At 34.3% G+C, this 13,779-nt stretch overlaps 1 protein-coding gene across 3 annotated transcripts in view; it reads left to right on the forward strand.

The window, feature by feature from the left end:
• Window positions 1-13,779, forward strand: part of TLK1 (tousled like kinase 1) — a 141,009-nt gene that overhangs the window by 87,782 nt on the left and 39,448 nt on the right. For all 3 annotated transcript variants that reach the window (XM_045558713.1, XM_045558715.1, XM_045558714.1), the window contains 3 exons: window positions 427-537; window positions 650-786; window positions 3,464-3,652. In XM_045558713.1, coding sequence (XP_045414669.1) covers window positions 427-537; window positions 650-786; window positions 3,464-3,652 — 437 coding nt within the window. The remainder of the gene's footprint in view (window positions 1-426; window positions 538-649; window positions 787-3,463; window positions 3,653-13,779) is intronic.

Genomic DNA, 13,779 nt, shown 5'->3' on the forward strand with positions numbered 1-13,779 from the left:
TTATTGGTGAAAATGTTCTGTTAGTTTTAAGAGATAGGAGAAAATTCATCTTTGTTTTTAAGTGTTAGACACTTTATATACCACATTTCAGTTATTTTTAACTAAGGCCGATAGTGTTGCCCCTATTTAGAAATAAGAAAATTGAATTTAGGTTCAGATTACTTACTTAACTTAGCCAAAGTTACATACTTTAGAGTATGGATTGGAATGTATGGAACATGGATACAAATTCCATGTACTTTCCACTACACAGTTAAGTAACATTTAACAGTATTATCTCATGGTAAGTAGGCTTTTTTAGTATCATACTTAAATATTTGATATTATTAATCCTATCTGTATATTATTTATCAAAACATTAAAATATTTCTAAGCTTTTCATATATACAAATTCTAGACTTTCTGCATTTTCTACTTATGTTGTAGGCTAACTGTGATCTCAGACGGCAAATAGATGAACAACAAAAATTACTTGAAAAATACAAAGAACGATTAAATAAATGTATATCAATGAGCAAGAAACTTCTTATTGAAAAGGTAAGTTAAAAGTTTAGTAAGTTTTCCATTCCCCTTTACTAGCTCCTTTCTCCTTGTATGTTTTTAAAATTTAAATGAATAAAATTGATGATTCTTTTCCTTCTTTTTTCAGAGTACACAAGAAAAACTATCAAGCAGAGAGAAGAGTATGCAAGATAGATTACGTCTTGGGCACTTTACAACAGTTAGACATGGCGCTTCGTTTACTGAACAGTGGACAGATGGTTTTGCATTTCAGAATCTTGTGAAGTTAGTCATTCTTACGTTTAAAAAAATTTAGTATTCATTTGGGTTCTCATTATTTTAAAAGATTATAGATTTGGGATTATATTCTACATCTCCTCACTATTATTTGAAATCATAGAATTTAGTACATTTGAAAGGAATATGAAATAGAGGTATTACAATTTTAGCTTTAGCAGACTTCTTGATTAATTAGCATTCATCTATGTACGATAATGTATTATTCCAAATCAAACTTTCCAAAATATAAACTGAACCTCTAGCCTTATAGATGATATTTTGGGAGGAGAATTGTTAAAAATTTAATTTTCATTGGAAGGGGTGTGTGTGTGTGTCTGTCTCTCTCTCTTTCTCTCTCTCTCTTTCTCTCTCTCTCTCCTGGGTTTTTTCTACTTAGTTTTTTCCCTATTCCCCAATCCTTAATGTTAACATTCAGCACTTGTCTACTCTCTATTCATAAGGAAAATAACTTCTCTTTTGCCTCAGATACGGTAAATCAGAAATCAGTTGAACTGAATATGTGGCTTTAGAATTTCTGTAGTAAACTTTTAAAAAAAGAAATCATTGTTACCATATTTGCTTGAGTTCAAATGGTAGTAGGTAAAGGTTGGCTAGCTGTTTGTGTGTTAAGAAGCCAGGACCTATGCTGCTCTCTTTTTTTTGCTGGGAAATTTGTAAAAACCCGAAAATCAGGAGGAGTGCCAGCATCTACATCAGCTTTCTCAGAGTCACTTCAGTTATTTGAAGTGGAAGCAAAGCCTTATTTCACATGGTATCACATCACCATTGCTGTTCAAACACTAGTTCCCAGGACTTGATGCAGAACTGCCTTCTCTCTCTCTCAGCAGATTTATTCAGCTGTTGTTCAGCATAGCTATGCTGAGTGTTAGGTATACCATAATGAAGGACAGTGTCCTTGTGCTAATATGGAGTTCGGGTTTTAATGCCGTGAATAAAGTGGACTGTTAAAGGTTTGTATATAGTATATATAATCAGAATCAAGTTGTAGAATAATCATGCTGGTAATGTGGAAATAATATTAGAAAGAGGATAAATTATCGACAGCTAAATGGAGGTATCCAGATGAAAGGTGATTACAGCTTAAGCTAAAATATGGACCGAAAAGTGGAGAACAGGAGAAGACTATGCTGTGTGTTGTTACATATATGTATTTTATAATCAGTGATATAACCCAAAGTGGTTAGAGGACGAGAAGAGAAATGAATAAGTAAAAGTAAATAATATTAATAATCTCAACTCTATGGTCATTCCCGAATAATCAGGTATTAGCTACATATCTATTCCAGTAATTCTTTACTTTCCATTAGGATTCTAATCATTACTGTAATTGCTGTTTATTATAGCATCTTGATTGTGCTCTAAAATAGTCTTGAAATTTACTTTTTTAATAATTAAAATTATTTATTCCCACTTCCAAATGAAAACTAGATTAAAGTCTTGCTCTCACTGTGCTATTCTTGGGATTTTTCTCTACTCTTTTGCCCTTCTATGTAGATGGTTCTTGATTTTTGTCACTCTTATTATTCTGCTACTCCCTCACTAGAACCATAGGGAAAGGAATGTATATAAGCCAGTTCTTTATCAGTAGAGTAGGAGCTTTGTAGTTCTGGTTTGAAGGGAGTGGGGGAGTTCAAAGAATGAAACATTTGACTTGTTCTAAATCTAAATATAACCATATAGGATTTTAAAATTTTTTCTTGGCATGGTGAGGTGACCTAGAAGGGAACATGGTTATTAGAGCAAGCTTAAGGTGTTGTAACAATGGGTTAGTTTTAAAAAGCTTGACTGTTACCTACTTAATGCTCTGGTCAAACTGCTAAAATCTTCAACCTAAATTTTAATAATAGACATGATATCTATTAATTTTTAGAGTAAGTGAACTATTTGAAAAATTGTTTTAGTTTCTTGAATTGGAAGCATTAATAGTTTTACTTTAATTGCCCATTTTTGAAAGCTGAGCAAATTTTTCTTGCTGTTTTTTGTTTCCTTAAATTATCAGAATTCTTTTTTCCTCCATACATTTCTTATATTAAGATCAATTTTGGTTTCATTTCAAAATATCAACTGCTCATTCCCAAAATTTCTTTTTAACAGAGGTAGATTTAGAAAATAACACTTTTCATATTAAATTTTTATTTGCCTTTTGTAAACTTGTCTGCAAATACTAAGTGATGAGATACATGTATAAAATATACCCCATACTTTTGTTAGTTCTTTTTTTTTTTAAGCTCATTCTTTTATTTCATTCAGCAACTATTTATTGAATACCTAGTATGATCATCACTGTGCTAGATACTAAGGATACAATAGGATAAAATAGATATGGTTTCTGTTCTTAGGGAATGATGTAACTACACATAGTCTGATTAAGTATCTACAGGAATGACAGTTGTTAGAAAAGAGGTGGGGAGATAACAAGGTACTGTGAGATTATGTATGCCAACACATCTTTCCTAGTCCAGAGATTTAGGGAGCACTTCACTTAAAAATGATTGTTTCAAATGAGACCTGAAGGAGAAGTACAAATTGGTTCACAAGAGTGGGACCAAAAGATTACAAGTATATATTATGTGATTTTTTTGTGTTTATTAATGAATTTTTTTCCTGTTTTAACTGTGAAAATGAATGGAAGGTTAATATGTTTTCATTTATTTTTATACAGGCAGCAAGAATGGGTGAATCAGCAAAGGGAAGATATTGAAAGGCAAAGGAAACTTCTAGCCAAACGCAAACCTCCTACAGCTAATAATTCTCAGGCACCCTCTACCAATTCTGAACCAAAACAAAGGAAATGCAAAGCAGTCAATGGAGCAGAAAATGATCCCTTTGTTAGACCAAATTTACCACAACTGTAAGCCTCCATTTAAATTTTCCTTTCTAAAAATTGTTGCCAGTGAGCATGAATGTTAATATGGATTTTATGTATAATTAAATTAATACTTAAATAGCAAAAAGTAGTTACAGCCAGGAGGGAGGGCAGTATTGGAAATTTAGCTCTAAATTAATAAGCCACATATATTTGAATTTTACCTTTTTATGCAGAGACATGGCAATTCTCTTTTAAAACAGAGACTTAAGTAGCTAAGAGGAGACTGGAATCCACTTTTCTTCCATGTCTGAATCAGTTAAAGAGTCAGTTAAAGTTTTGGATCATTCCAATTCATTGTTCCCATTAGTGTTCCTTTTTCTGAGAAAATGTTAATTTAAGGATATTGTAACTGCCAGTTATAAATTTTCTCAACCTACAAAAGCAATTCGTTGGTAGGTTTATGGGTATTCTTTTTCCCTTTCTGTTTTTCATTGTTTCTTAAATTTTCTGTGTTAATTATTCTTTATAATTCAGAGGATAGGGACATTAAAAAAAAGTTACATGCTTATTGTAGAAAATTTGGAAAAGAGTAATAAAATAATATAGACCATGATCCCATCCCACAGAGAGCACCATTGTTAAAATTTCAATGTATAGGTGCATCCAAACTTATATAATTTTTCTGTTCTATAAAAACTAATATAAATTTACGTGAACAGAAAATATATACCCTCTAATATATAGATGTATTCTTTTCTCCTCTGTTGAAAGATAGTCTTTAATTTGTGCTTTGAATTCCATCCCCTGCTACATCAGGGACCTCTCCTGTTGATACTTCCTTTGCTCTCTACTGGTTCCTTCCTTTCAGAAAATACATGTAAGCAAAAACAAAGAAAAACTCCCTCAATTACAAATCCCTGTAGTTTCTGTATTCTCTCTATCCTCTTCATAACTAGGTTTCTTGAAAGAGTTGCTGTGCTTGCAATCTCTTTGCTTCACCTTCTAATCTCCCCTTTCTTAACTGAAATTGTTCGTTTTAAGATTAACCATCTTCTTGATGCTAAATGCAATAACATTTGAGTCTTAAACTTAATTGGCTGCATTAAATATTGTTGACTTATGTTTTTCTAAAAAGCTTCCATGACTTAGTATCAGGCAGCATCTTCTTTATCTCCTCTATGGATATCATTTACTTCCCAATCTGTAAAATGTGGGTAATTTCTAGGAATATGTCCTAGGGCATCTTACTTCACACTCTACATATTCTCCTTGATATTATCTACTCTCAGAGTTTCAGTTACCATATATATCCTGCTGACATCCAAACTACTATCTCCAGCCCACTTTTCACTCTTCAGTATCAGATACTTCCGTCTCAGTCTTGAATGTCATATCCCTGCCTAGTTGATATCAGTACTTAAATGCCTCACAGGAACCTCTAATGCAGCCTGTTCAAAACTGTATTACTTAAAAACAAACTAACAAACAAAACACCCTGTATTTACTGTTATCTTTCCTGCTTCAGTCTCTCTTTATACACACATACCTTACCCCTTTCCTATGTTCTCTCTATTAGTGAGTAATACTACCATCTTTTCACATGCAAGGATTCTAGTTGTCACCCTTAACATTTTAGGTGCAGGCTGGGCGTGGTGGCTCACGCCTGTAATCCTAGCACTCTGGGAGGCCGAGGCGGGGGGATTGCTCGTGGTCAGGAGTTCGAGACCAGCCTCAGCAAGAGCGAGACCCCGTCTCTACTAAAAAAAATAGAAAGAAATTATATGGCCAACTAAAAATCTATATAGGAAAAAATTAGCCGGGCATAGTGGCGCATGCCTGTAGTCCCAGCTACTTGGGAGGCTGAGACAGTAGGATCGCTTAAGCCGAGGAGTCTGAGGTTGCTGTGAGCTAGGCTGATGCCACGGCACTCACTTTAGCCTGGGCAACAAAGCGAGACTCTATCTAAAAAAAAAAAAAACATTTTAGGTACAGATTTCATTGATCTTTCTTAATCCATTAGTGAATAGGTTGTGATAATTTTATCTTTCAAAAGTCCATCTCAAAATCTACTTCCTTCTTCAAGCCTTTCCTAATTTTCTTGCGCTTGTAAGAAATTTAATTGTAAGTTACAGTTAAACCATTTGGCTACAGTTATTTAAAAAAAAAAACTGTACTTTTCGTAAATTAGTAAATTTGTTGCTTAAGAAAAAACAAGCAAAAGAGCAAATGGGTGGGTAGATGATTGGTTGTATTAAAGTGTGTGTTAACTCTAATTCTACCTCTATAGATAACCAGTCCTTCTAAGATATCAAATCTGTCCATTTATCCTTTATGATAAAGTTCCCACCGACACCATGGCACCAGTCTAACTCAAGTTACTGCTTTTTTTTATTTGTTTGTTTGTTTGTTTTTTGCAGACAGAGTCTCACTCTGTTGCCCTGGGTAGAGTGCAGTGGCGTCATCGTAGCTCACTGCATCCTCCAACTCCTGGGCTCAAGTGGTCCTCCTGCCTCAGCCTCACAAGTAGCTGGGACTATAGGTGCACGCCACAATGTCCGGCTAATTTTTCTGTTTTTACTATAGATGGGGTCTCATTCTTGCTCAGGCTGGTCTCGAACTCCTGAGTTCAAGTGATCTTCCCACCTCAGCCTCCCAGAGTGCTAGGATTACAGGTGTGAGGCGTGGCATTGGCCTATTGTTGTCTCTTTATTGGGTTACTTTTTTACTCTTCCCCCCATCCAACTTTTGTCTTGTCCTGCAATACATTTTCATGTTGCAGTCAGACTCATTTTTCTGAAATAAAAATATGGTCCTTTCATTCTCTTTATATCCCTAACAGAGCTCTCCATTACTTGAATGATATAATCCAAAAGTTTTAATATGGCTTATAAAGTACTTTTGATCTGGCTCCTTCTGACCTGTCTAGCTTCTTCTTTGCCATTGACTAGTACCTCCCTCTCACTGCCAATTTTCAGACTCTCCATTATATTAACTTCTGTTCATCTTTTAAGTCCTGCAGTAAATATTGCCTCCTGAAAGCTTTTCCTTAACGACTAAAGGATAGAAGTTAATTATCACTTTGAGGTATTGTCATAGTATCTTCTGTCTCTTCAGTCACAGCATCACCATCCACTCAGTTAATGACATACTTGCATGGTTGCTGGCTCTTAATTTATTTTTAACTACTACCAAGAGTCAGTCAGTTCTTTAGGTAGTAGTTTCTAACTTTAGTTACAAAGATTTTTTTATTCAGAGGAAGTAGTTTGGATAGCTCATATTATTTCTGGATAAAGTCTAAAGATCCTTGCATTGATTTTCTATTATTAATACATTTTTATCAAGATTTTTACTTCATTAAAATAAATTTCGAATTCAGTTTTTTTCTTTTTTCTTTTTTTATTTTTGCAATAACCCATTCCAAATGAATCAAATTAAGTTTTGCTCATCTGTATTAGACTTAAATGTTTCATGTTTCACAGAGGGTGACTACAAAGTAAACAGTAATATTTTACCTGACATTTCATATTATTAAAGTTTTAGAGGCAATTGTTTTTTATTATAGCTTTAATTTTAATTCAAGAATATATTTTATTTAGTGTCAATAGTAGATTACTTATCTCTTGTATATAGTATATAATTGGTTCTTTTTTAAGTTAATAAACTTTATTTTTTAGAGCAGAATTGAGCAGAAAATCCAGAGAGTTCATATATACCCTCTGGCTCCACACACACATTCTTTCCTACTACCAACATTCTACACCAGAGTGGTACATTTGTTACAGTGAATGAACCTGCATTGACATCTCATTCTCATCCAAAGTCTATAGTTTACATTAGGGTTCACTCTTGATGAACATTGTGTGGGTTTTGACAAATGTATAATTGATTATTTAAAAATCTGTTATGAAAAATCTTTCTTTCATTGGAGCATTTTTTCCATTTTCAATTCATGTAATCATTTATTGGGGCTTAAATCTGGTCTGTCTTTATGCTTTCTGTTTATTCTTCCTAGTCACTATCCTTTTTTCTCTTTTTTCTTACCTTTCATTAGACTGATCAGTTTTTATTTCATTCTTTATCTCTATTAGCAGTATGAGTGTGTTTATATACACAGACACACACATATATACACATATACCTACAGTACATCATTACTGTCTTATATAGTCAGTGTTTATATAGACTTTATCCATGTATTTATTGGTTTTTTGCTTTTCACTTATTTCTGTACTTCTGATTTTACATCTTATGTCTGGCAAGATTCTTCTACTTAAAAATACCCTTTAGTGTGTTCTGTTGGTAGTGATGTCTCAGATTTTGTTTGTCTGAAAATAACTTTATTTTGCCTTCATTCTTGGGTCAGCTTTACTGGTTTTAGAATTTTAGGTTGGTGGTTATTTGAAGATACTATTTTACTATCTTTGGACTTACATTATTACTATTGACAAGGCAGCTGACAGTCTTTAGAAAACACAGTACTAAATGGAGCCCAGGCAATACTTGAAGATTAGCTAACTGAGAGTATTTCAAAATGGATGAACAAGATCAGTCTACAGGTTCATGAAGGTGGCCAGCAAATTTCAAGAGGAATGAAAAAAAAGGAAAAAACTCACCTAGACATGTGATAATGAAATTTCAGAAAATCAAGGCAAAGAGAAAAAAATTCTTAAAAGTACCCAGAGGGAAAAAAGATATATTGAAATAAAAAAATAAAAAGATATTCCAGGCAAACACCAACCAAAAGAAAACTGGATTAAATCAGACATAGTAAAATTCAAGGCTAAAAAAAAAAAAATTATTAGAAATAAAATGGTTGTTTCATAGTTATAGAAAGTTCAAATTACCAGGAAGGTATAACAATTCCAAATTCATATAAATGTAATAACATGTCCTCAAGATAAATTGTTAATAAGGAGATGTATAAGATCCACAAATCAGAATGGGAGGTTTAAACACATTGTTTAGAAATAGAGCATGTAGGCCGAGCACAGTGGCTCACGCCTGTGATCCTAGCACTCTGGGAGGCCGAGGCAGGTGGATCGCTCAAGGTCAGGAGTTCGAGACCAGCCTGAGCAAGAGCGAGAGCCCGTCTCTACTAAAAATAGAAAGAAATTATCTGGCCAACTAAAATATATATAGAAAAAACTAGCCGGGTATGGTGGCACATGCCTGTAGTCCCAGCTACTCGAAAGGCTGAGGCAGTAGAATCGCTTAAGCCCAGGAGTTTGAGGTTGCTGTGAGCTAGGCTGACGCCACGGCACTCACTCTAGCCTGGGCAACAAAGCAAGACTCTGTCTCAAAAAAAAAGAAATAGAGCATGTAGGTAAAAATAAAATAAAGTAGATTAATGAGATCAACAAACTTAACCTAATGGATGTATATATTAATAGAACATCCCCCAACACTTGCAGAATACATGTTCTTTTTGAAAGCATGGACTTATTAAAATATTGACTATAAAAAATTGATTATAAAGCAAGTCTCAATAAATTTCACAGGATTGAAAAAGTTTATATTGGAGTGATACTGTTCTTTAAATGTTTGGTGGAACTCCTGGGAGATGATGAGTAGAATCATACAGCATATGTTCTTTGACCAGAGTGGAATTAGCTAGAAATAGTGGAAAAGTCTCAATGGAAATGAGAAAATATTTTGAAATGAGTGATATTGAAAGTGGTACATAGCAAAATTTGTAAGCTGTATCTAAAATGGCATCGAGAGGGAAATTTATAGCCTTAGTTACATATGTAGAAAAAGAAGAAAAATTAAAATGTTATAAACTAAGCATCTATTTTAAGAAGTTAGAAGGGGAGCAACAGAATTAACTAAAGAAGGAAGGGGAAAAGATAAGAGCAGAAATGAATAATATAGGAAATATACATATAACACAAGAGAATCAACCAATTAAAAAAATGAGTTTAAAAGTTTGGGGGCAGATAAAACCTAATAAAATTGATAAAACTGATGTTATAAAAAGACACAACCATTACCAGAAATGAAAAAAGGAATATTAATACTGAGTCTGTAGGTATTTCTAGAAGAATACAGCTGAACCAAACTGACACGAGAAGAAACAAAATTCAAATAGTTCTGTAACTATGAAAGACATCGGATCTGTATTCTAGGTCACCCCAGAATTTAGGGGAAAAAAATTAAATCTGTAATTTAAACATTTGATCAAAGAAAACTGCAGATCCACATGACTTCATCTAAGAATTCCATCAGCCATTTAAGGAAGAAATAGTGCCAATCTTTTATAAACTTTGCTGAAGAACAGAAAAGGCAGAAATACTTACAGCTTATTTTATGAGGCCAGCCTAATGTTGATGCCAAAACTTAACAATGACTGTACAAAAACGAAAGTTGCAAGCAAATCACACTCATGAAAGTAAACGAACAAATCTTAAATAAAAAATAGTAGTAACATAAATACAACATATAATATATAAAAATGATAGTTTATCAAGTTTCAGGTTTATTTTGGATATGCAAGGTTGGTTTAAGATTGGAAAAATCAGGCCAGGCATAGTAGCTCACACCTGCCATCTAGCACTTGGGGAGGTTGAGGCAGGATTGCTGAGACCAGAAGTTTGAGACCAGCCTGAACAACATAGCAAAACCTCATCTCTGCAAAAAAAGAGGAAAATTAGCCAGGCATGATGGTACGTGCCTATAGTCCCAGCTACTTGGGAGGCTGTGGCAGGAGGATCGCTTGAGCCCGGCAGTTTGAGGTTGCAGTGCGCTATGATTGCACCACTGCACTCTAGCCCAGGCAACAGAGTAAGACCTTATCTCAAAAATTAATAAATAATAAAATTAGAAAAATCAATGTAATTTAACACATAAACAAAAAAATCATATGATCATCTTAATAGATGCCAAAATAGAAAACATTAAATCAAATTCAACATTGATCTGTGATTAAAACTCTTAGCAAAAATAAGCAGTAAAAGACAATTTCGTTACCCTACAGTATACATTCATTTTTCTTTTTGTTTGAGTATCTCATGGTATACTGTTGGGTCACCATGCTCCCTTATGTTTCTTCCTGGCTTCCTTCTGCTCCTCTTTAACCAAGTTCCAATATTACCTCTTCTGTGCCTTTTCCCAGTTTCCTGCAAATAAAATTTATAAGTCTGCTCACTGACTCCCAAAGATTCACATTCTTCCCACATGCGAAATACATTTACCCTGTCTCACCATCCCCAAAAGTCTGAACCCATTACAGTATCAACTCAAAGTCCTAAATCTCATCAGCTCAAAAGTTCCAAATCTCATCAAATAAATCAGGTATGGGTGAGGCTCAGGTATATTCCGCACTGAGACACAATTCTTTATCTATGAAACTCAAGAAGCACGTTACCTCTTCCCAAAATACAGTGCTGGGACAGGCATGGGATAACAGTTATAGACATTCCTGTTCAAAATAGAAAGTAAGGGAAGGAATCACTGATCCCAGGGAATTTCAAAATTCATCCAGACAAATTCCATTTGGTTTCAAAGTTTGAGAATCATTTTCCATGACTTGTGCCTCTGCCTTTTCGGCTCAAAGTTCTGTCCTTTGGGTCATCCTTTCTTTTTCATGAAGTTTAGCATGTTTTTGTGCTGAATAACTTTATCAACTTGTTTTTTGCCTGTAGAATTTTGGGAGTCTGCAGCCTTCATTCCTTTTATACTCTCTGTCCTTTTTAAGTTCAAGCTGTCACTGTTTCTGCTGGTATAAAATTATCAAGGAATCTTGTGGGTCTCCTGTGTATGACACATGGAATCTCTCCATTAAACAAGAGGGTACTCCACAGTTCTTTCCTAGATAACCCCATTGATATTTTCTGCTGAGAAGGTTGGAGGGAACTGAGTCACATGCTTCATCTCTTCAAAGACTTTTTATTTGACTGAATACTCTGACATTTTAATTTTCTTGTGGTATTATCAAAAGGTTATCCACACAGACACACACACACACACACACACACACACACACACACACACACACACACACTTTTTTTTTTTAAAGAGCAGCTTTCCTGATATTAAATCTCAATTTTGGCATGTTCTGCACTCTGAATAGGATGAGAGTTTCTTAAACCATTAAGTCCTGGTTTCTTTTTGTTTATTAGTTTCTTGCTTATCTCTTTCTCTCATGTTTTACTATAATCATCAAGAAGAAACCAGGCTACACCTTCAGCATTTTGCTTGGAAATCTCCTAAGCTAAATATCCAAACTCATTGCTTATAAGTTTGGCTTTCCACATAACTGGAGGATAAAATCTTGTTAAGCTTTTTGCCGTAACAACAAGGATCCCCTTTCTTCCAGTTTCCAATAACATGCTCCTTAGTTCCTCTGAGCCTTCTCTAATAGCGTGCCTAATATCTGTGTTCCTACCAACAGTTTCTTCATGACAATTTAAGTATTCAATGTGTTAAATGTTTTCTCCACTGTGATCCTGGAACTCCTCAGTCCTTACTAGCAGGGTTGTTAACACCCATATTTCTGCTAACAATCTGTTCAAGGCAATATAAGATTTTTAAAAATTAAGTTTCTTAAATTTTTTCTAGCCTCTGTCCCTGTCCAATTCCAAAGCCGCTTCCAGGTTTTAGATATTTGTTACAGGAGCATCCTACTTTCAGGTACCAAGATCTGTAGTGGGTTCCTGTTGGTGCTGTAACAAATTACCACAAACTTAATGGCTTAAAACAACACACATTTATTACCTTATAGTTTCAGAGATCACAAATCTGAAGTGGGTCTCAGTTGGGCTAACATCAAGGTGTGACAGCAGGGCTGTTTGCCATCTAGACGCGCTTGAGAAGAAATCATTTCCTTGCTTTGTCAGACTTCTACAAGCTGCCCACATTTTTTGGTTCATGATCCCCTTCCATCTTCATAGCCAGCAGTGGCCTGTCAAGTCTTTGACATGTCATAGAACTCTGATTCTGATACTTCTGCTGTTTTCTTCTACATTTAAGGATCCTTGTAATTATATTAGGCCCACATGGGTAATTCAGAATAACTTCCTATTTTAAGGTCAGCTGATTAACGACCTTAATTCCATTTGCTACCTTAATTCTCCTTTTCTGTATAAACTAACATATACACATGTCTTGGGGATTAGGACATAGACATCTTTGGGCAGCCATTATTCTGCATAACACAGTAGTACTTGGTATAAGTCATTAATTCTCAATTGAGTTTCTATTATTTTGTGAACGTTTGGGCTTTTCAAAGACAGACTAGTTTCATCCCTCCCACATACCCCTATTTCTTTTTCCCAGTGATATGTTTTTTTAAAAATTGAAGTTAAATTCCCTTAACATACAATTAACCATTTTAAAATGTACAGTTCAGTGGCATTTAGTGCATTCACAGTGTTAAACAACCACCACTTCTCTAGTTTGAAAACTTTTTCCTTAAGCCAGAAGAACACCCTGTACTCATAAATACTGTCATCTCTCCCTCTCCTCACCCTCTGGTAGCAAATAACCTGCTTTCTCTCTGTGTGTATTTGCCTCTTCTGGATATTTCATATAAAAAGAATCATACCTTATGTGACTTTTTGTGTCTGGCTTTTGCTTAGCATAAGTTTTCACAGTGCATCTAAGTTGTGGTATGTGTCAGTACTTCATTCCTTTTATAACCGAATAATATTTCATTGTGTGTTTATGCACAATTCCTTTATCCATTCATTTGTTGATGGACATTTAGGTTGTTTCTACTCTTTGGTTATTAATAATACTGCCACAAACATTTGTGTATAAGTTTCTGTGTGGACATACGTTTTCATTTCTTTGGGGTATATACCTAGGAGTGCTACTTCAGGGTTGTATGATAATTTTATGTTTAACTTATTGAAGAACTACTTAACTGTTTTCCACATTTGCACCATTTTACATTCCCACCAGCAATGAATACGAGTACCTAGTTTTCTACATCCTTGGCAATATTTTACTTTCCCTTTTTAAAAATCATAACCATCCTAGTGGGTATAAAGTAATAGTTCATTGTGGTTTTGATTTGTATTTACCTAATGACTTAATAAGGTTGAACATCTTTTAATGTGCTTATTGGCCTTTTTATATCTTCTTTGGAGAAATGTCTATTCAAGTCTTTTGCTCATTTTTTAATTGGACTATTTATCTTTTTGTTGTAAGAGTTCTCTATATATTCTGAA

This window comes from Lemur catta, chromosome 8 (genome assembly GCF_020740605.2).
Source record: "Lemur catta isolate mLemCat1 chromosome 8, mLemCat1.pri, whole genome shotgun sequence".
NCBI lineage: Eukaryota > Metazoa > Chordata > Mammalia > Primates > Lemuridae > Lemur > Lemur catta.